Source organism: Saccostrea cucullata, unplaced genomic scaffold (assembly GCF_032062105.1).
Source record: "Saccostrea cucullata isolate Sc308-1 unplaced genomic scaffold, CSIRO_AGI_Scuc_v1 ctg3017, whole genome shotgun sequence".
Classification (NCBI taxonomy): Eukaryota; Metazoa; Mollusca; class Bivalvia; order Ostreida; family Ostreidae; genus Saccostrea; species Saccostrea cuccullata.
This window is the reverse complement of record NW_026928612.1, coordinates 265,095-289,345: the sequence shown is the minus strand read 5'-3', so window position 1 is coordinate 289,345 and position 24,251 is coordinate 265,095. Positions and strand designations below refer to the sequence as shown.

The 24,251-nt window shown below is 34.2% G+C and overlaps 1 protein-coding gene across 1 annotated transcript; it reads left to right on the top strand.

The window, feature by feature from the left end:
* The first annotated feature begins 443 nt into the window (after positions 1-443).
* On the top strand, positions 444-23,051 carry LOC134278186 (crossover junction endonuclease MUS81-like). Its single transcript, XM_062760506.1, has 19 exons — positions 444-581; positions 932-1,004; positions 1,125-1,181; positions 4,119-4,315; positions 4,595-4,696; positions 9,635-9,715; positions 9,915-10,138; positions 10,998-11,074; positions 11,394-11,478; positions 11,612-11,731; positions 15,987-16,256; positions 16,437-16,561; positions 16,738-16,847; positions 17,196-17,312; positions 17,596-17,691; positions 18,007-18,132; positions 18,401-18,504; positions 19,338-19,421; positions 22,690-23,051. Exons 1-19 carry the CDS (start codon positions 444-446, stop codon positions 22,754-22,756), a joined length of 2,253 nt encoding a protein of 750 aa, XP_062616490.1. The 3' UTR covers positions 22,757-23,051.
* The last annotated feature ends 1,200 nt before the right edge of the window (positions 23,052-24,251 follow it).

The following is a 24,251-nucleotide window of genomic DNA, read 5'->3' as shown; positions in this document are numbered from 1 at the left end:
AGATTGTACATAATCTAGAGACTATTATGAGCAAAGGTAATATATCATTAAATTTTCAGTAAAATATAATCCATTTTTTAATATTTTCTAAATATTTTAATGTTAACAGAATCATTCGGTGACAGGATTGTCAAGAATACAATTGGCGCCATATTTCATATACATATATATTTTCAAGATCGGCGTCGTAACGACGTAAGTCAGAATTAACGAGGTTTTCTTAGATGATGTTTCAAGAAAAGATAATTTAATTAATTCATTTAGTATATTTAAAATTTTTACAATCATTTCAACTTCTGCAAAATGTACTTGACTGGCATTTCACGTTAAATTGACGCATTTATAACTTACATTTTCAATGCATCCTAAATGTTTGCACATTGTATCCACGATAAACATTCTGATATTACAATTGATTATATATCATACGTATTCTTAAATAGATGGAAAGTCAGGCTCTGTACGGAAAAAGAAAGAAGAAAAAGACAAAATCGCCGAATCCATTGTTTGAAATGTGGCTCAAAGAATGGAAAGAGGATGCAGCAGAGAAGGGCATAAAAACACAGTTTGTTTATGCCAAGGTATAAATTAAGTTGTCTTTTATAGAGGGTATTGTTGGGAACCCACTATAAACATATTTGTTTATTGAGGGTAACTGTCAAGCAATAAGAATTAATGAGATACTAAACTAGAACAGCCAATTTGATAAAACTGAATTTGAAGCTGGGTCCACTGAATCACTACATATTATTAACTCTAGCATGCTGCTACTCCTTTTGAGCTAATTTATGACTGACATAAAAATCCAGGCCCAGAAATTTACATTAATTAAATACTTAAATTTAAAATTGTAATGTTTTTAGAGTTAAAATAGTTGCATGTATACAGTAAAATTATTAAGTAACACTCATCAGAATCTTTGATATTTTAGGCATTAAAGTCACTACAAAGATATTTACTTGTTTTAACATCGGGGAGGGACTGCAAAATCTTGGAAAATTTTGGTAAAACTATTTTTTTTTCTTATGAAGATTTTTGTTTTACATTTCCTAATTGAAATAAGTTGCATAATTTTCCTATAACCAAGTTATGTTTCCTGATATGTATATGTTTTATTTTCATAGGTGACAAAACTTGCAAAATGCTGGATGATCGGCTTCAAAAACATATACAAGAACATGGTAAATTCAAACTTGTGTCCTAAAAAACAAAAAACATTTTCAGAACACAAATGCAATCTACTTCTTGGTTTCCTTCTGCTGTATTTAAGAATATAATTCAGTCTTCGAAATTAAGCGGTAGCCAAATGACCGAGGCTAGTAAAATCGGGATCAGGCTACCAAAAATTATTAACGCGCATGCCCGATGGGCTAGTTAGTAAATTTCCGGTGGCAAATTTTAACTATGATTCCTTTTATAAAATATCAAGAAGGGGCTATCCCAGGTCAGTGATTCACGAACAGGAGGGCTCTTTCAGAAGAAATAAAAGTTGTTTCACAAAATAAAGTTCGTAGAACAAAAAGCGTCAGCGAAATTGGCTGGAAATCTGACCAAGGACTTAAAACACCGGTACTACGAATCACCGAAATGCCCCTAGGAATCACCAAAATACCCCTTATTTTCTTATAAATAAATAAAAGAGTGATAAATATATGATATCAACTGTTCTAAAACCTAGATACATAGTTCAATTTTCATAATCTTACAGTAAGTATTTTTAATTTATTTAAAGAACTGTGCATGTCACACTGTTGACTGATGCAGCAAAGTGTTTAAAACAATTACCATGATCATGATGATTACTCAAAGTGTTTTTGAACGTTAAGTGATCAAATAGAATTAAATCAGAAATGCAAATGTGACTGCACTTTTTAAAACGTCATTTGTTATTACTCTTGATTAGGGCTAGTAAAATTTCGTTTGGGCTACCAAATTTTATACTTTCACTTGCCCTACGGGCTTATAATCAAAAAAGTTAAGTGCAAAGACTGATAATTGAATTGCTTGAAAGATGATCTGGTGATAGGTTTTCCTTATATTTATTTGTGGTCAAATGTACAGCTGGCTCAAGCCTTTGCAAACTTTATTATGTACAGCAGTGCTTGTGACAATGCCACTATATGCATGCTGACCATCTAAAGAATACAGCTTAAAATCTACTGATTATTATGCCCCCCTTCGAAGAAGGGAGGGCATATTGCTTTGCTGCTGTCTTTAGGTCCATTTAGTTTCCATTCATTTTCTTCACAACCGTTGCACATACTGAAATGAAATTTGGTATACAGGTTTATCAGGTAAATATCTAAGTCAAGTTTTGTTTTGGGTCTGATCACACCATTTTTGACAGTGTTATGCCCCTTGGACTTAGAAAAATTTCATTTATTTGCAGTTTCCTTTCATCTTCTTTGCAGGGGCTGCACAAATTGAAGTGATATTTAGTATACAGATTTATGAGCTAAATATCTAGGTCAAGTTATGTTTTGGGTACGATCGCATCCTTTTTGTTAAAGTTATGCCCCTTGGACTTAGAAAAATTCCACTTATTTGCAGTTTCCATTCATTTTCTTTGCAGAGGTTGCACATATTGAAATGAAATTTAGTATACAGAATTTTCAGCTGAATATCTAGGTCAAGAAATGTTTCGGATAGGATCGCACCATTTTAGACAGAGTTATGCCCTTATGGACTTAGAAAAATTCCAATTTGGGGGGATGGGGGCATAAGTGTTTTACAAACATCTCTTGTGTTATGAAATGTTTGTGTTTGTATAGATAATATAAGGACTACAAAAAGACGAATTATGGTTAGAACGGCACCTAGTGAAAATGGCACCTGGTGAAAACGGCACCTGGAATATGCAAAATGGCACTTGGTTAAAACGGCACTTAGTGAAAACGGCACTTGGTTAAAACGGCACTTAGAGAAAAAAGTATATAATAGTGTTATGATATATATTTCACATAAGTTCTTTTTAAGTCAAAATTTAATTTATTGACTTTAGAATTTTTTGTGGCTTCAATTTTGCTTTATTTTCAATCTATTTTTAAAGGTAGTATTTTTAAGCTATAACACAACAATATGTGGGATTTAGAATAACTATATTTGTAGTGTAGCATTGATAATATGAAAAAAGAAATGGTGTAAATGATTTTTTAAAAAAAATATTTACAGTAAGAGTCACTTTATCTCACATTTCTATCTAATTCTGTAGAAATTATTTTAACAATATCAACATTGTATATCTTCATTATAAAAAAACAAATGTTTTGTTCTTGTATGTACATGTTTATTATATTATTAAATGTTGTATGGCTACTCATATTTTATGTACAGTTGCGAGAGGACTATCTAAGTTTTTCTAACTTGTGTACAATCCATTTGACATTTTGTCGAGAAATACACAATAGTAGCTGTATATGATTGCAAATTGACGATCAACAGCTTATTGAAGGGGAGGTGTGAAATGGTCTTTTGTTTCCTAAACCTACAAGTGTATTCTTAGTAAACATACTCTAACTGGCTTCTAATTAGTCAACTGTGACTGGCAACCCCCAAAACAGAGTAGTATACATATTTGCAACACTATAAATTTTTTAATTTCAAAGGATCATAATAATATAATTGGGATTTGATCTCTTTTGTAGTAAATAAATATATATGATTTAAAATATAAATACATTTTAAAAATCTAACCCCTGTACAAAAGTATAATAATTTTCAAATGAATCAGTTTAATTTTTTTCCTAAAATATTTTTTTTAACTTTTTATCAATAATAATATACACATTTATTACTATAAATGTAAAATAAAGATCCATTTTCTGTACAAACAATATCAAATTCTCAAAATAAAAAAAGTGCCGTTCTAACTTTTCTAAAGTGCCGTTTTGACTACTCTCAAGTGCCGTTTTGCATATTTCCTAAGTGCCGTTTTCACCAGGTGCCGTTTTGACTTGTACCCCAAAAAGACTACCGGTATAAAGTATACATCGTACATTTATATAATCCCAGAAGATCCCCCCTAGATTTTATTAATGCTGAATACAGATAATTGCTGTTGTTGACACCAGATTTTGTAGATATAGTTACATGTACGTAAAATTTTACTTTCATTTTAGGCACAATTGTTCCACCCACGTTTGAAGAGGAAACACACACCAAACCAGCAGCCAAACAGAAACCAAAACAGAAGAACAAGGCAGCCTCTACAGCCACTGGGCCCGTCAATCAACAGAGAGTTATCTCCCATGGAGCGGCACATGCTCTGTCTGACTCGGATAGTGAGGGGGAGGGAGAGGTCCCTCAACCCCCAAGGGTAAACATGAATTGTCCCATAGGCAGTAAGCATGGGTAATTCAAAAAAATACATGTACCAAAATTTCTTGGTCCCCAGTTTGAATCAGATAGTTCATGGTATAGATACTCATTAATTGAAAACAATGCATTATAAGCTGTGTAAGTGTGTACATCATTAAATACGTCAAGTAGATTAATTGGAATGTTGACCTCTCTACACCAAGGTTAACAATCTCAAGTCTCTCCCTCAGGTAAATCTGTGAATTTAATGTGGTTAAGATTATCTTTTTGAATTCAGAAAAGACCGAGATCAGGACTAGCGAGTGGAGAGAGGGAGTACATTCCTGCCTACAGGTCCGGTCCTTATGCCCTCCTGATCACTCTGTACAGGGACAGACAGGTATACATGTACAGTTCTGAATCAGTATATTAGTAGCCTCATATACAACACACAATGAAGATATTCTATGAGGGTTTTGAGATGCATCCCTTTTTCCATATATTTTTACATGAACATTATACATTGTTTAATATTTTTATACCCCCCGCAAACGAAGTTTGGGGGGGTATATAGGAATCACCTTGTCCGTCTGCCTGTCTGTCCGTCCGTCCATCTGTCTGTGCAATCGTGTCCGGTCCATATCTTTCTTACAGAGGGACATTAGAATCTACTACTCCACACTAAGATTGCCCATGACCTAAGGGTGTGTCATGACTTCGACCCAAGGTCATTTGGGGAAGTTCAAGGTCACTGGAAGAAAAATTTCATAATTCGTTTCCGGTCTATACCTTTCTTATGGACAAACTTGGTAGGTTCTCATTTCACACAAAAATTGACCATGACCCAAGAGTGTGTCATGACCTTGACCCAGGTCATTTGGGGAAGTTCAAGGTCACTTGAAGAAAATTTCATAAATCATGTTTCATAAATATCTTTTATAGATAAACTTGGTAGGTTCTCATTTCACCCAGAGATTGCTTATGACCTAAGGGTGTGTCATGACCTTGACCCACGGTCATTTGGAAAAGTTCAAGGTCGCTGAAAGAAAAGTTTCATAATTTGTGTCCGGTCCAAATCTTTCTTATGGATAAATTTGGTAGGTTTTTATTTCACACAGAGATTGCCCATGACCCAAGGGTGTGTCATGACCTTGACCCAAGGTCATTTGGAGAAGTTCAAGGTTGCTGAAAGAAAAGTTTCATTATTCGTGTCCAGTCCATATCTTTCTTATGGATAAACTTAGTAGGATCTCATTTCACACAGAGATAGCCCATGACCCAAGGGTGTGTCATGACCTTGACCCAAGGTCATTTGGAGAAGTTCAAGGTCGCTGAAAGAAAAATTTCATAATTCGTGTCCGGTCCATATCTTTCTTATGGATAAACTTGGTAGGTTCTCATTTCACACAAAGATTGCCCATGACCCAAGGATGTGTCATGACCTTGACCCAAGGTTATTTGGGGAAGTTCAAGGTCACTGGAAAAAAAATTTCATAATTCGTGTTTGATAAATACATGTATCTTTATTATGGAAAAACTTACTTCTGTCACGTTTGTCATGTTACTTTTGTCACGTTTGGACAGTTCTAGTTTTAATTAAGGTCTTCCGTCTTCACGGAAGACCTTATAGTGATTCTACTGTTTCTTATTATTCTTTTTATTATTTTTTTGACTTTCTAATTTTGTGCACGCGATTTCTCGAAGACTACTGGATGGAATGACGTAAAATTTTCAGAAAAGATGTGCCGTAACATGAATTTTATATATCCGAGAGAAAATTTTGAAACTCACTTCCGGTGCCAAGTTACGGACAATTTCCTGAAATTAAAATGACATTTTGTCCGCGATTAAACTCAAAAACGGTAAAAGATATCAACATGAAACTTTCAGGGATAATAGATCGTGATATCTATCATCCAGGACGTGACATTTCGTTCGTCGTCTATACTTCCTGTCGTCAGGAGAAGCAAATTGAAAAAATCGTATTTTTCAACTTTTTTGTTTTTCAACATTTTTTATTCATTTTTGGAATGATAATAGAGACCTTTTGATCAATGCTTACTATATAATTTGTTTGAACATTGGTTAATCAGAACTCTAGATATTTATATTTGAAAATCTGAAGCGGACCCAAGATGGCGGCTGTCTCTGTCAACTCCGCCATTTCGTGAGTAGGGGTTTATGGAGGCAGCTGAGCGTTTGACTAAATGATACATGACAAGAACGCTGCAATTCACTGACAATCTTAAAACTTAATTTCTGTTTTACTGCTTTAGTGTAATTGTGGTAGATAAGTGTGTGTAATGTATTAAATTTACTTTCTTAGCGTCGAAACAAATAAAGGCGATCAGAAGTTGTTTAATTTAATATTTAATTTCATTGAAGCTATCACACCTGTTCGATAGATCAGTCCAAAAGGTAGGCACGAATATTTACTGGTGGTGTTTTTTCCGTTTTTTGTTTATGAATAGTGGCCCGCCCTTTATGATTCTTAGACAGGTGTACTGTTGCAGGTGTACTGTATACATATACATATAACTATATTTAGAGCAATATTCAAAATTTATTAGTTTTTTCACAAACGTAACCACTGTGTTTCCCTTGCATACTTGAGTCATATTAATCTAAAAAAAGACAGAAATAAGAAAACCTTTTTTAAAATAAGATCGTCTAATGGAGTTTTTATTAACATTCTTTTCTCAAAGATATTTAAAGTTGAACATTGAACATCAATGAAATCTGATTCCTTGACCGTCGAATGGCGAGACATGTCTTTCATCGAACCATTTCTACCTTTTCATGAAGGTGTAAAGGATCGGGTAAGTTCACTCTTTGGATAAACGGGTAATTAAAAAAAAGTTAAAAATGATTACCATTTCACTTCTTTTGTGTTACTTACCTATATAAGATATAGAATATGGACAATCTGTTAAATATATTTTCTAAACCTTGAAATTTAGGCTGAAAGAACGTTCTGTTTTCTTTATTCTATTGAAGCTATCACACCTATTTAATAAAACATTCCAAAGAAAAGGCGCACAGATTAACTTGTGGCGTTTGGCGCGAAATTATAAATTGTGGCACACCTTTCGTGATACTTAGACAGGTGTATTGTTGAAGAAGTATATTCAAGTACATTAAGAGCAGTGGACTCAAACGCGTAATTTAAGCGGGTTGTGAATAAAGAGGAAAAAAGTGCGTTGGATTTACACCCTGGCGACCTAGGTTCAATCCCCTTTGTGACCCAATTTTTTTTATCACTTTTTCAGCTCGATTTTAGGGTTTTTTCCTGAAACGGACGGAAGACCTTTCGTTGCTCGCAACGAGATCGTTTCTAGTTATTATTATTATTAAGGTCTTCCGTCTTCACGGAAGACCTTATAGTTATTCTACTGTTTCTTATTATTATTAAGGTCTTCCGTCTTCACGGAAGACCTTATAGTTATTCTACTGTTTCTTATTATTCTTTTTATTATTTTTTTCCAAAATTTTGTGCACGCGATTTCTCGAAGACTTCTGGATGAAATTACATGAAATTTTCAGAAACGATGTGTCGTAACATGAACTTGATCTATCCGAGTGATTTTTTGAAAATTTCAATCTGGTGCCAAGTTACGGGACATTTCCTGATTTTAAAATGACATTTTGTCTTCGGTTAATCTCAAGAACGGTAAAAGATATCAATGTGAAACTTTCAGGGATTATAGATCGGGATAGATACTATCCATGACGTGACCTTTCGTTCGTCGTCAATACTTCCTGTCGTTAGGAGATGCGAATTGAAAAAAGCGTATTTTCTAACTTTTTTGTTTTCCAATAGTTTTTATTTATTTTTGGAATATTAATAGAGATCTTTCTATTGATGCTTACTATTTAAGTTGTTTGATTATTGGTTAATCTGAACTCTAGATATTAATATTTGAAAATCTGAAGCGGGCCCAAGATGGCGGCTGCCTCTGTCAACTCCGCCATTTCGCGAGTAGGGGTTGCAGCTGAGCGTTTGATTAAACGATTTTGACATAAGGATACATGAAATGTAAAAAACTACTTCGACTCTAACGTAGTAGTGAAATGGTTGGAGGAGTTACGTCCCATTACTTGTTTATATTTGATAGCTAATCAATGTAAATATTGTAATTAATTGGTCAATTGACAAAAGAATTATACAAGTATTATTGATAAATGATGTTCTGTTAGAAAATAATAATAGTGTTGCCAAAAGAAAGGCAGTCTGTTGTATTTTATCAAGATGATATCTGATAACTTATGATCATTGATTAAGTTGAGGTACAAGGGGGCAGTACAGTCAAATATCTTTGTGTCTACACGTTGGTAAAGAAACCAATTAGTGTGTCGATCAAATCGGCCGATTGTGCAAAGTTGCTGTGGTTAGTGACTTGTAAAAATATCGTTGTTTGACTTTAGCTATAGGTTTGTCATTAGGACAGAGAAGCTCTTACAAAGTTAAATCATACTGTGCAAGTATATTGGCTAGAGTTATAATGGCAACTTGGTAAGCAGTAAGACACCAGGCAGGTGTTAAAGGCTAAATCAAGAGGCACCAGGCAGGTGGCTGTTGACTCATATAGTCAGTTGTATAGTGAGGCAATTGTCATATGGCACCAGGCAGATGCCGGTATTAACTGAAGATATATAATTGTACAAAGCACTTACATGTAGGTCATTTGATTTTAAGACACCAGGCAGGTGTCATATTATTATCTGTATATATTGCATTCAATCGTATCCCCAGTAAAACTCGGTAATCCGAGCACGGACCTACTGACCGCTCAGGTCCGACACGTTACAGTAGAACGTTGCAATTGAGTGTCAATCTTAAAACTTAATTTCCGTTTCACTGCTTTAGTGTAACTGGGCTAGATATGATATGTAATGTGTATAATGTGTTACATATACTTTCTTAACGTCGAAATAAAATAAAGGCGCTAAGAATGTTTTATTTTTGAAATTTAATTGAAGCTATCATACCTATTTAATAGATCAGTCCAAAGAAAAGGCGCGAATATTTACTCGTGGCGTTTGGCACGAAATTATGAATGTTTTTTTATAATTCTTAGACAGGTGAACTGTTGCAAAAGTATACATAAGTATATTTATAGCAGTACTCCCAATAGCTTAATGGTTAGCGCGTTGGGGATAAAAAAGTATTTTTTAAAAAAGCGCATTCACTTTGGCGACATGGGTTTAATCCTCCTTGTGACCAAATTTTGAATCTCTTTTCAGCTCGAATTTTCGTGGGTTTCTTTTCTTAAAGCGGACGGAAGACCTCTCGTTGCTCGCAACGAGATCTTTTCTAGTTTCTTTGTTCTAATTTTAGTCTGCAGATGGAAGAGGATTTATGACAAAGACCGAACTCTGTAACAAAGCCCAGCCATTGGCTGATAAATCCTTTACTCTGGTGAGTTATAAATAACAAAGCCCAGCCATTGGCTGACAAATCCTTCACACTGGTGAGTTATAAATAACAAAGCACAGCCATTGGTTGACAAATCCTTTACATTGGTGAGGTCAATTCCATATAGTCTGTATTATAGCGTCAAATTTGAAGACAATATCCTCACACAGAACTACATATGTACATGTACTTGTGTTTACAGGCAGATCCAGGTTGTCGTTACACATCCTGGTCCTCTATGGGGACTCTGATCAAGAAAGGCCTAGTGGTGAAGGAGAGCAGCCCAGCCAAGTACAGCCTGACAGAGGTGGGATGTCAGCTGGCTCACCGGCTAGAGGCAATTCAGGCTGACGATCTCCCACTCAGGCCAGCCTCGAGTCAGAGATTACCAGTAACCGTCCCTGGACACAGGAATCAGGACCATGGGTAACTTAACTGTATACAGGGTTATTTTACCCTGTGTTAATGTCACCATTTCACACTTGCAGACAATTTTGCCCCGTTTTAAATTGGCCCATCCAATAAAGGACAAGATAGGGTAAGACCAGTATTTGGCCCCCAATTTTGGGTGTCTTTCAGAATGATCCAACAGTTTATCCATGAAAACTTCCTTTCACCCCTGCCACAAAATGAGTGCTGGTTTTAAGATTAAGAATATACAGAGGTCACAGTGAGATAAGGAAATAGGTCAATTTTCAAAATTTCTCATTTTTATTCAAATTTTCACTAATTTTACAGCACATTTTCTTTCGGTAAACATAGAGCACACACTTGCCTATCTACCAAATTTAGATATTTTACACACTGATATCAGATGCAGTATATATGTAAAAATCTCAGATAGGCAAGCGTGTGCTCTATGTTTTCCGAAGAGAAATGTACCCAAAATATGATGAAAATCCACTGGAATTGAGGAAATTCGGGAAAATGTCCTATTTCTGAACCCTCTAGTGGCTTCCATGTAGCCTTTGAATCAAAATTAGTGCTTGTCTTAAAGTAAGCATCATTTTAACTTCTTAACTACAAACTATTATAGTTCTATCAGTGTTCTGATTTTTATATCAAAACTTCGGCTGTTACCCTATCTTGTCCTTTGATAAGAAATATATTGTATTCTGTGAATTCGCCCCGTTTTAAATCCGGCCAAATAAGGGTTTAGCGAAAGGGAAGAAAATAATATTGGGGCAAAAAATTTCCTGTTTAAACAGTATGTGGTGTTAGTATGACTGAATAAAAAGGAAGTAAGAATCATGAGTTCTTACATGTAATGCATTTTATTTACCAGATCACTTCAATACAAGTACGTGTCAAATGAAGGGGATGAGGTGAACAAGAAAGATAAAGCAGCAGTTCTTATTGATGGTGAGGTCAAAAATTGGTATCAATAGAGAAATTTAGGTTCTACAGATCTTTTCCTTCTCAACCACGTACAGTATTTAATAGACAAAGAGAAAGGAAGAAAAGTCACTTTTGAATTTAAAAAAAAAAATTATAAAATTTTGTAAAGTATTTTTTCTTTGGTCTTGACCTGCTTTAAAGCTGACAGATATACATTCAATTATATTTTCACATATGTTTATTCAGTGCATCTGCATCTTTTAAGTGCATGACTTAATATAGCAAAGTAAAGTTTTCAAAAATCATTTCTGATAGTTGGGTGTTCCACAAATTTATTTTTCAGATGATTTTGGGCTGGGATTTCTGATTAAAGTGGACTACCAGCAATTATTGTCCAGCGGGAAACGTTACCGACTTGACACCACTAGGTCTGAAAATTCATTTGTATTGTTCATAATTAATACATCTATATTCAGATGAAACCATTGATACATTTGATATACTTATCACAAAATTGTTTTGACTGATTTCCTTTGTTATATTGATTTTCTTAACTTTCAGGCCACTAGGTGACAATGTGTATGTTTACCTCCATGAAGAGGAGGCTGTGGATTGTATTGTTACTCAGGATACGCCGAGACTGCCCTCACTGGACGATTTAGAGGAAACCCCAGCAATTACTCCCATACCAAACCATTCTCACAATTTGCTCATGAGCAGCTCACGTGAGGACTAACCAGATTTCCTCACCTGAGTTGCTCATGTGAGTCTCATGTGCAATTTAACATGCAAATTAGGTGAAATGCTCACGTGAGCAGGGTTCTGCACGTGAGGAATCATTTTGCTCACCTAGAATATTGCTCACATGAGTCTCATGAGGCTCATGAGACTCATGTGCAACAATTGCTCACTTGGAACAAGCAACAATAGAACAAAATTCAGATTACAAACATTATATAATTATGTAATTTTAAAATGTGATTCATCAATTACATTTTAAATACTCTTGAGCAACATGTACATGTAAATAGATGCATGCATGATTATGTTCGGTGAACTTCATTTCAGTAGAAATAAAATTAAAAATAAAATAAAAGTTGAAATTAAATTGAAATAAAAATTTAAATCAAATTATTATAATTATGTACAGTACACATCAATCAAGGCATTATTATCCAATAGTTTCATTTCCAGTAGATTAACATAGAACATCAAATGTAAATGTCCAGTCAACATTTGTAACTGCACTAGTACTAGATGGATAAAAGTTGTCTTGGAGGCAAGTAGATGCTTCTGCCTTTGCTGAATTATGAGTGGCAGTCATACTTGGGTTTAAAATAATAATCCAGTGGTCATAATTAATTAAGAATCGTAATCAATTCATCCTGTTCCATTCTTTTTCCTTGCATTTCCTTTAAATGAGTGCGAACATCAGAACTCTGTCATGTATGCAAGCTCAGCTAGGGTCCGTAATTAATCTGCAGATCCTTAATTGATTCCAACTTTCAAATTATCTGCAAAAAATTTTGAAATTATAACAATTAAGTTAGTATATTTTCAAGGTTCTCTTGATCATGAAAAGCCAGTGCCAGTCAAAAGAAAAATCATATGCATCAATATTTAATTAGCAACTTAAGGTAGGTCGCGGGTTTGCTTTTGTCATCAATTTTGGTACACAATTTCGACGATTCGAGCGGCTGTTTTGTGCACATTTGATTATGACGTCAGTTACGTCACAAAAGCAACGTTACGTTGTTTCCCGTTTAATTCTCTGCAAATGACTTCAAGTCTCTACGAATCAAGCAGATGAAAACAAAGTGCCTGCTACTGTACGTAAACCTCGTACATGTTTTATAAATAAATTTCAGTCTGAACTCTGATGTGATTGATTTGAACATATTTTATTGATTATACTTTACAATTGGGATTGGGCAAAAGTTTTAAAAACTTATTACGCCCTTTCCCTACATGATGTGATTATATGTAATGCCCTAGGAAAAATTACATACAATACCAAATGAAAGGAATAATTTATAATATAAGTATTACTAAACTGCTAAAAGTCAATCAGAATAAGTCAGCGTGAAAGTTATGGTATGCAGAAAGAAAGTTATCATAAATAAAATTGTTTAGCGGAAAACTTAAAGGGTTGTATTTGCGCACGTTATTTGCAACTCGGGGAAACATGCGTATATATTGCATCATGACTGCAAATCAAAGCCGATGCGAAAATATGCGTATAATTTTGAGGATGGAATCAATCCTCAACACTAAAAACGCATTAAATTTAATACATGTATTTTCCTCTTTTTTCTTATCATCATTATCATTATTAAGTATTGTTTGGTTATTATGTATTTAAATCTCATGTAGACTAGTCGCCTTGTTTTACTGGTTGATAAAATGTGAAATGCATTAAAAATCCAAATTTATACAAATACCTGAACTGTAAGACCAATATGACACTGTAAACAATTTACAAGTATCTTTTTTTCTATAATTAAAAGTTTTAAAACAAAGGTCAAGTCTAAGTGTAAAAGCTCAATGCAAGTATATGTATTTTACATTTAGTGTATGGAAATTTGATTAAGAGAATTCGAAATTAACAAATGTTTAAGAGCTAGGGCCATATACTAGCTTGCGTCTAATACAGAAAGAAAATTGAAAGTAACACCCCCACCCCCACCCCCGGCTAATTTCCCCAGTATCTGGAAGTTTTTTCTTTACATTTTTTTCTTAATAAAGTGATTAAATTTATGTCTTATGTCTGAAATCCTTTTCACCACGGATTTCCTAAAATTACAGGAACTAACATTTTATCACTTATGGTGTTGTTGCTGCATGTTAATTCTCAGTCATGCACGATGAATGTTTATACCGTTCATTCTGACTCTGTGATCAGAATATGAATTTCACAATACCAGTGAAATAAGTTGCTGGTCACCTAATATATTTTCGCAATAAGTTAAATGATTAAAATCAAATTTTGCATCTATATGACATCTTTTAGATCTTGCACATTCCAAATGTCAAAATATTTATATACGTACTGTAAACGTTACTACGTTCAACAAATGACGTTGCAGACATAAATAACGCCATAAACGCAACATTTCAGCAATATAAAAGGAAACTTTGAAATAATTTAGCGAAAAATCTAGCGAGAAGACATATTGATTTTTTTATATCAATAGTTTCGATTTTACCTCATCTTGACATTTTGAAATTTCTGACTAATTCGTCTACGTCTTTAAAAAGTTATCCAACCTTTTAAAAGAAACTTTTTTCAAAAAATTGGCTTAAAACGTCATTTTTTCCATATATTTCAATAGTAAAGCGTAAATATTGTACTAATAACAATACCGCGTTTATAGTAATATAGCATTAAAACTACGTAGGCAAATTTTATAAAAATTGCAGATAATACGCTGTAAATTCTCAGGAACATTATATCAAATTTTCAGGATACGTTTTCTCGTAAGAATTTTTATGCAGTAAACCCGCGACCTACCTTAAATACATGTGCATGATTCATAGAATACCACACTGAGGCTGTCAATTGTTAACACTCTGACCTAATCTGTTCTTACCATATTTATAGTTCTTAATCAAACATTAATTCCTGATAACATTCTGCATTAAATGTTAAATTTCAAAGCACTTACCCTATTCTCAGATCAGCAAATCTTTGAAAGTTTCCTTCATTGTGGCTGCACATGGTAATACTAATTGATCTTTAATCATTTTCTAATCCCATGGACATACTGGATACATTTGTAACTTTTAAAGGTTGGCATCTAGTTCAATATGGTGATGACATGTATTTCCAAATAGCATACATTTCAGTTCTTCACTGTATTAATCCATATACATGTACTGTCAATGTCCCTCACAAACATTTTGTCTTGAAATTTTGAACTGGTCTGAGAAGGCGCACAAATCCTAACTGGCTCTCCTCATTGGATACTGCCCCACCTTAAGTAACAGTGGGGGACACAAGAGGTTGTTTAAGTAGAGGAAAGCATTTTCAAATTGATTGGAATATGAAGATTAGAAGCTCAAGAAATTAAGATATTCCTGCCTGGTCCCCAATCATTTGTGATGCTATCATCAGGAAGTGCTAACACTTAACACATGGTCAATTAGTAATCAAGGCTTGGGAAAGCTTGGACCACATAGAGTGTCAAAGTATTGTATTTCCTCACGTGAGCCTCACGTGAGGAATTGAGACTTGTAATTCTTTGGTTTTGGTTCTTGTAATACTGAATTTTGACTATGTCCAATTTCCTCACCTCTTGCTCACCTCTTGCTCACGTGAGAAAACTGAACTTAGAAAAATCACTACCAATGCTATATCTTGAATTAGGCTGTTCTTAGGTGAGCAAATTGAATAGACTTTTGCTCATGAGCATTGAGGTGAGCATAATTTTGCACATGTGCATTTTGGTTAGTATTTTCTTCCCTAACAAAGACTAACAATCTGCACATGAGCAAAATCCAATTCTACCTAATTTGCATACAATTCTTACTTGATTCTCATGTGAGTCTCATGAGCTGCTCATGAGCATTTGTTAGAATGTTTGGTACGGGACTACAGGTAAGGTCAAAGGTTAATAAAGAATTCAACAATCTCAAATTAATCAGCATCTCGACCAGTTAATTTTCTCATTTCTGTAAGCAATTTTAAGTGAAATATTGTGTCCCTAGGGTATCCATGAAAAGATATTTGTATAAAAATATGTAGGTAAGTGTAACTTTAAAAAAAAAAAATCAGATAAGCACAAAATGAAATTTAGGTTTAGTGAAAAAAATATGCATATGCTTGTATATAAATGTTTAGAAGTGAATTTTTTCATGCAGATGAGTATGTGTATATTTAATTTGTCTATGAAGATTAGTTTTACATCTTAATCTTATTTCTTAAATCAATTGCAGTCAAACCTACAAAGGAAGCAAAGAAGAGAACAAAGCTTCCTAAGGATGTGATGTCATCTCACTCAGTAGAGCCACAGCTTCTGTCATTCCAGAACTTCTCCCCCAAACCAGCTAGAATTTCCTCTGTCAGAACTCTTAGTGATGAAAGGGCATCAGAGAGTGAGAATTCTCAGGAGTCCACAAGTACTGACTGTGTACCTAACTTTGTGTTCCTACCCGGGCAGTTTGAAATCATGCTTTGTGTCGACAATGCTGAATTTTATGGAAGCAGGTATTCTTTTCACATCTTGAACTAAATTTATTATCAGTAATCAAAAGAATTATAGGTTGTATATTAAACTAAGAGATGAAAACAACAAATATATGTCTTATGTTTCAGAGGAATGCCTTTGTATCATCCTGTATACTTTTGTTTTTTACTGTACAATAAAACACATTAATTTTTACTTAGACAAGGAGGAGGGAAGTCCTTACTCCCTGACCTAATTAAGAACGGTGTGACCTGTGACCTCAGAAAACTCCATGTGGGGGATCTACTGTGGGTCGCAAGGGAGAAAACTCAGCAGACAGAAGTTGGTAAGGGGACATAACTGTTGACTTCCTTTACATTTTAGTGTTAATATTTCTGAGAGATGATTGACCTTGCTTGTTTTATCTGTTATAGGGATGGATCGGCCCAGGGGGAGAGAACTGGTGCTGGATTACATTGTAGATTACATGATGATTGACCTTGCTTGTTTTATCTGTTATAGGGATGGATCGGCCCAGGGGGAGAGAACTGGTGCTGGATTACATTATAGAGAGGAAGAGGATGGATGACCTTGTACACAGCTGTACAGACGGACGACTCCAAGATCAGAAGGTCAGGGTCAGATATTAAACTAATGGTTCTTGTAGAGATAAAATAAGGAAAATTGTTTACAATTTACTAAAATTACAGTAAAACTTGGTTATAAGAAAGTCACTGGGATGTCAAATTTTGCTGCCTCTGACATAATTCTTTACGAAATATCCAATTAGAAACACTGTAAAGGTCCACTTTAGGATTTTCAAAAAATAATTTTCAACTGAGATTGCCTTTCAAGCAAGTGTGTTATAACCTAGTGTTACTCTACATTGCTTCATGTAGGAGAACCACATTTCTTAAAAAATTAATATGAAATTTAAGTTTGCAGTCTTGTTTAAATTACCCACACACTTTGTGTTTTAGTTCCGCCTGAAGCACTGCGGCCTTAAGAAGCCAATCTTTATGGTGGAGGATTATGGGTCTCTGCAGCACTTCAGTATCCCAGAGGACCGCATCAGACAGACCATTACCAATCTCAAGGTGACCTTTCACATTCAGTAAAACTAGATTATAAGGAAGCCACTGGGACTCATGATCTCACTTCATTATATCTTTAATTTGTTACATCTGTATAAGGAATTCATAAAATTAATAAAACTGGGGTTCCAAGATAACTTTGCTTTAACCGTGTTTGTACTAAATGAGTTTCGCTGTATTAATCCTTTATCCAATCAGAGGGGCTGATGAAACTGTGTACAATTCACAACTCAGATATGGCTGAATTAATTCAAGGTTTAAAGTCAAGGTCACTTTTATCTTTCAGGTCATTGATGGTTTTCAAGTGAAGAGAACAAAAAATGTAAAGGAGTCTGTCGCCTATCTAACAGTGATGACACGCTACCTTCATAGCTACTACAAGGTAGGTACTGTAATCTACAACCACATTCTTTTGTCCTATCTCAAAATAAGGGGATCAATGAATATCAGTTGAAACACTACAAGAAGACATAAGTCTCTTCTTTTGTAGCAAAGTACAATTAGTGAATAATCCTGTAAGGCATTTGAGTGAAATTGTTATAGAAATATAAATGTTTTATAAGCAACCACTTTACAATGTGACATCACACTCCTGTTTACAAGATGTAAAACTAATAGTACAATAACAAAAAGGGAAATGCAGGCATCTGAACATTGATAAATCTGGAACAGATGACAGGAGTTATCTTTTCTTTAGAATAAGACCCTCCATGCCTGCAGTATTGATGACATCAAAGAACAGGAGTGGAGTAACGACATAAATGACCGAGAAATGAGACTGATGGAGTTCCAGGAGTTTAACCAGGGATCCGTCAAGTCTAGGGTAAGAGCTTATTTCAACTGATATCAGACTCAGGAGAAAATTTTACATACTTAATTAGGATTTTTTTTTGGCAGCATAGATTTAAGCTTCTCTTACTGTATATCTCAGATTTAGCAGGATGGGGGCTTTTATTTGTAATCTAACTTTTGGTTTGCCATTAAAAATTTTATTTTAAAAAGTCAACTTAGAGGAAAACTCTTAAGAACTTGTGGGAAATTGATTGTAGTTCTTTCTGTCATGAATTTATGAGATACATGTTTATTTATAGAATCTGAGTGTTCAGGACATGTTCTGTAAACAGCTGAGTAAAGTGAGTGGGATGTCTGGAGAGAGGGCACAGGCTGTGACTCAGATCTACCCCACAATAAGTCAGTAAGTAACTCAGATAAGTAACTAGAAAACTCAGATATAACTCAAAATAAGTTCATAACTCAGATCTACCCCACAATAAGTCAGTAAGTAACTCAGATCTACCCTACAATAAGTCAGTAAGTAACTCAGATATAACTAAAAAAAAGTCAGAAACTCAGAACTCCACAATAAGTCATTAAGTAACAGATCTATCCCACAGTAGGTTAGTAACTCAGATTTACCCCACAATAAGTCAGTAACTTGGATCAACCCAAGAATAAGTCAGTAAGTAACTCAATTCTACCCCAAAATTAAGTCAGTTACTCATATATACCCCCATAATTAGTAACTCAGATTTACCCCACAATAAGTCAGTAACTCAGATCTATCCCACAAGTTGGTAAGTAACTCAGATCTACCCCCACAGTAAGTCAGAAAGTAACTCAGATCTACCCCATAATAAATCAGTAACTCAGATTAACCCGCACAATAAATCACCAACTCAGACCCACCCCACAATTAGTCAGTAACTCAGATCTACCCCAGAATAAGTCAGTAATTCAGAACTACCCCACAATAAGTCAGTACCTCAGGTCTACCTCACAGTAAGTCAGTTAGTAAGTTAGACTACTGCTGAATAAGCCAGTAACTCAGATCTACCCCACAATATGTCAGTAATTTTCTTATATCTACCCCCCAATAAGCCAGTAACTCAGATCCACCCCACAATACAAAAAGTAACTCAGATGAATCACTGATTAAGTCGTGTACGTATATTTAGAAGTCCTTTAACATTGTAATTTAATTTTCCACATCTTTGTCTGCATACATGTACTGTGTATCCTACATTACAGCTTACTGGAAGCCTACAGATCCTGTCCCAACAAAATGGCAGCAGAGCGGCTACTTTCCACAGTCAAGGTCAACAAGTCTCTCAGGTATGTGTAGGACACAGTGACTTCCCAAAACTAAAATCATTCTAATATTGCCCTCTCAGCATTTTGTGCCCTACCATTATAATGGTTATCATGTCTCTTTTCGATAAAACCTCATGTACTATGATCCCAACTGTTTTGAGAAATTCCACTATCAAATGCCATTACTTTTATGCCCATCTTGAAAAAAGAAAATATTGCTTTGTGGTTGGTAAAGTGTTGTCTATTTGATTGAAATGTATCCCTCTGAGAAGAAGATGAGTGTAGGAAAATGCAAAATTTATTTCTCTATTTTATCCACACCTGCAGTGCATATATATGCAAAATATGGTAGGAATAAGTTCTTCCTTTTCTTGACCTCTAAAAATTAAGCAAGGTACTGTTAATTTGCTCACCTGAGCCAAGAGGGTCTGATTTCTGTCTGTCTGTTGTCTGTTAATTTTTCTACATTTTTGACCTCTCCAGAACCATTGAGCAATTTCAACTAAATGTACCACAAATTATTCTTGGGCCAAGAAAATGAAATTTATTCATAAGAAGTGCCATGACCCCTTTCAAGGGGAGATGATAAAATTTCATTAAATTTCAGAATCTTCTTCTGAAGAACAACTGAGACAGGAAACTTGTTTCAAAACCTCAATACATACACTGTATTAAAATTCAAATCTGTTGATATCATGACCCCTTGGTGAGGTTGGGGCCACAACAAAAGGTCAAAGTTTTCAGAGGAAATATCTTTTAAAAATATTTTCAAGAAAAGCAAACCATGACCAATCATATTTATATATTCATCCTCAGGTAGCATAGATTGAAGTTTGTTCAAATAGTGACCGACTGGATTAGGGTTGGGCAGTAATATGTGATCAAAGTTTTACAAAGGCTTTATAGGAAAAAGAATCTCTTGGTGAAGAACAAAAGGGTCTTAGTTATTCAGATGAGCAGTTTGACCCATGGACCTCTTTTTGTCTTCTCAACTGCAAAGTTTTAAGACTTAAAACTCACATATATAGAAATGGAATCATGTACAAAACCATACAACACTGGTTTTTGAAGTCAAATAGCAAATTTTAAGAAATGGACAAATTTCCAGAGTACTCAGAATCCAGTTAAGACAAATTGTTCTGTACATTTCTTTTCATGTTGAAGTACAAATATACTTTGGGTTGGCCATTCATATCCTGTCGACATGTACTGTACTAGATCACTAAATTTTTGCGACACCTTATTTTTGCGAGATAGTCATTGACTCTTTATTAGCGAGACATAATTTTCATGAATTGTTGTTTTTCGTCTATATACACATGTAATCTTAAAGGCAGAGAATATAAAAAATACCAGGTTTGGGTAGCCCTGTCAATCAAGTGCATGAATGTCCATCATTGGATGCTGGAACTTGATTGACATTTACTTACTGGTCCCTTTGAATACCCTGTACACCGTGTGACAGACTCTTGAGGACCTTCAAATTAACTTTTGATCCTTTGTTGTGTACCGAACATGGTATCTATAGAGAAACTGCATTACTATGAAATTTTTTTTTTTATGATATATGAATTAAAGATACCTTTACTATCTAAAAGGATTTAAATATGATGTAATATACATTTTTCAAAAAATATGAAAAAAAAAATTTCCAATGAAATTTTGATTTTTATTATAATATGCTAGACAGTAATGCTAAAGTGGAAATGTTATTGATTAAGTTTAGAGCAGCACTGTGTGAATTAAGTAATTATACCCCCGCAAACGAAGTTTAGGGGATATATTGGAATCACCATGTCCATCCGTCTGTAGACAAGATTTTGGACGCAACGTTTCTCAGAAAGTGTTGGATGGATTTGTCTGAAAATTTATACACTTATTATTCATCATATGAAGGTGTGCACCTGGTATTTTCATCATGATTGGATGATTTTTCTGCATTTTACAGGTGTTTTTATCTTTTTTATTTTGTGATTTTGTTTGGCTCATAACTAGAAAACTATTAGACTTACAATCATCAAACTTGGACAATTTATGCATCTTGGGTAGAGGGTGTGTCATGACCTATTTCAAGGTCACTGTGACCATTAAGTGATTTTTTAAAAAAAAATTTAAGTCTTTAAAATTTTTAATTTCATAATCCTAAAACATGTAAAAATTATAGTAGTAATTATTAAAAAATGCTAAATTAAGTAAAAACTTATTTTTTCATCATATACTTTACAGCAAATTCTGTTACAAATGTTAATGATTTGAGAGGAATCCAGTTTGTCCCATGGGCGTAATTATCAAGCACTGTTCAAGGAGAATTTTGATAGCAGAAATGTGCATGTCATATTAGAGAGAAAATGCAGTCCTGTCTCACGTAGAATTTTATAGTCTAAAGAATAATAAATTTTTGATTTTTTTATTAGACTATAGCATTTCCATTATTTCATAAAATATGCAATAAACAAGTGCTCTAACACAGCCAGTTTAGAATTATATGATGTATTATTTGTTTTAATTAATCCATACACTGTAACTCTCTTGGAGATGTATGTACAATATTGTAAACATGATAAGAAATGGAAATTAGATCATTGAAATCTGTGTCAATCTGTTAATCAAAGTTACTTGATTTTCTTGCACCCCAACCAATTTATGATTATTGAACAATACATGTATTTGACGGGCGTATCATGTTGTGGCGGGGCACTTTATTAGACAATAGTGAACACCTCTAGATAAAATATTTTTTTTGAATTGGCACCTACTCTGAAAAACCCAGCGAGGGTATTTGTCCCTGTTGGACAGTTCTAGTTTTTTTTTAATGGGTAGGGTTGTTTTCAAATATTCAAAAATAAATCAATATACTATTAAATTATTTAGACTTTCCTTACAACTTTTCACTTCTAATTCAAAATTGACTCGAAATCCCCAACACAGGTAAAGTTTGACACCTGGGGTATTTCACTGTGTTGAAATCCCTTCCTGTGTATAGGGAATATGAGACAGCTGACCACAGGTAGACTGCTAGCCCCCAAGGCATTCACACCTGTACAGAATAAGCCCCTCCTTCACCTGGAATTTACCACCCAGTAAAAAATCTCTGCCTTTAAGGAATACTTTTAAACATGAGAATGAAATTTTCGTGAGCTCATTGTCCCGTGTTATTACGCGAAAATTAAGTTCTCGCAAATAAACGTGATTTACAGTATTTCTTACTTTTCATGTTAAAACTGTTGCTAATGATTTTCTGATGTCTTAATTTCAACCTTGCTGAAACAATCTGGATCTTTATTTCCAGGAATTTAGGAATGAATCCCAGCAGACTTATTCATCAACTTTATTCCATAGAGGGGCCATTAAAATGACAGGGTACCAGACATCATATCAGCTCACAACACAATCAGTAATCTAATATGATAGTGTATCACAAACTCTGGCCAAATTCTCAACCAAAGAGGAATGACAGTGTACAATATATCATCTCAACTCGTACAACAACCAGTGTTTTAATGTGGTGGTGTGTTGTACTAGCTCATCCCAATTTCTCCATCACATGGGATCCTAGAACTTTTAAGATTGATAGAAACATGTCACTGCTACATGTATCTCACTAACAAATGTTATCTGTGACAGTAAACACCCTGAATCACAACTGTATACCATAAATCCATGATATTGTAATAAACTTCTCCTTTTCTGTACTTAATGCTTCTTATTTATTTTTTTGTGGGAAAATCATCTGGTGAAATTTATATAAACAGTTTCAGGAGGTATGTAGAGGTGCATTTTCTTCTTGTTCTGTCAATTTCACAGTGTACTTCAATATAATTTGGCACACTAGTAGACGACAATAAGATATATCATTCTTTGTATCTGTTTTTGATTTCGATGAAAGGTGTTGCCATGGTTACTAAAAATAGAAATTTCTGTGAAATTGTTTCAAAATGCTTCTCCTCCTACAGTTTTGGTCTGATTTCAGTATAACTTGGCACACAAGTAGACTACACTTAAGAAACACAATTCTGTATATCTTTTTTTCGATTTCGATAAATTTTGTTGCCATGGTTAATAAACATAGAATGTTTTGTGATATACTTTCAAAATGCTACTCCTCCTACAGTTTTGTTCTGATTTGAATATAATTTATCATTTTTTGATTTCGTTGAACATTAATGCCTTGGTTACTAAAATAGACATTTCTGTAAAATACTTTCAAAATGCTACCCCAAATACAGTTTTAGGTTGATTATAATATAATGTGGCATGCAAGTATACTACACTAAGAACATAGAGAGACTTAATCAAGGATCATTATTCTATTTATTGCTGTTGTAAAGGTTCAATTCATTACTGCTACTTTTCTCTTCCTTTGCTATAAGAACAAACCAGTAAAGCTTCAGTCTCGATAGAGACTTCTGGTTTAAATTAAAAAGCCAAATTCTGTATAGAATGCCTGATGCATTGTTTTGTAGTGTCTTACAATATCTTGAAGTATTATGACACAGTTATCTATTAGAAAGCCTGAGGAAATATAAAATACAATACTCAGGTGACCAGTTGGCCATCCTCCTAACTCATTATTTAAATCATCTCATGGTTAATGTAATAATAATTATGTCAAACACAAGAGAAAATACACATTGTTTTCATGCAGTCCTCATTTACTTTTGATTTTTATAATGTCCTTTAGATATACAGTAAAATTGCTTCTAGCATACATGCTTAACAACGAATTGATGCTTATAGCGAAGTGGTCTTCATTCCTTTTGTCTTTGGATTATATTGAATTACAAACAAAAAGAATTATAACTAGACTCTTGTTGCCATGGCAACAAAAAAAGTCCTCCGTTCCTATATGAT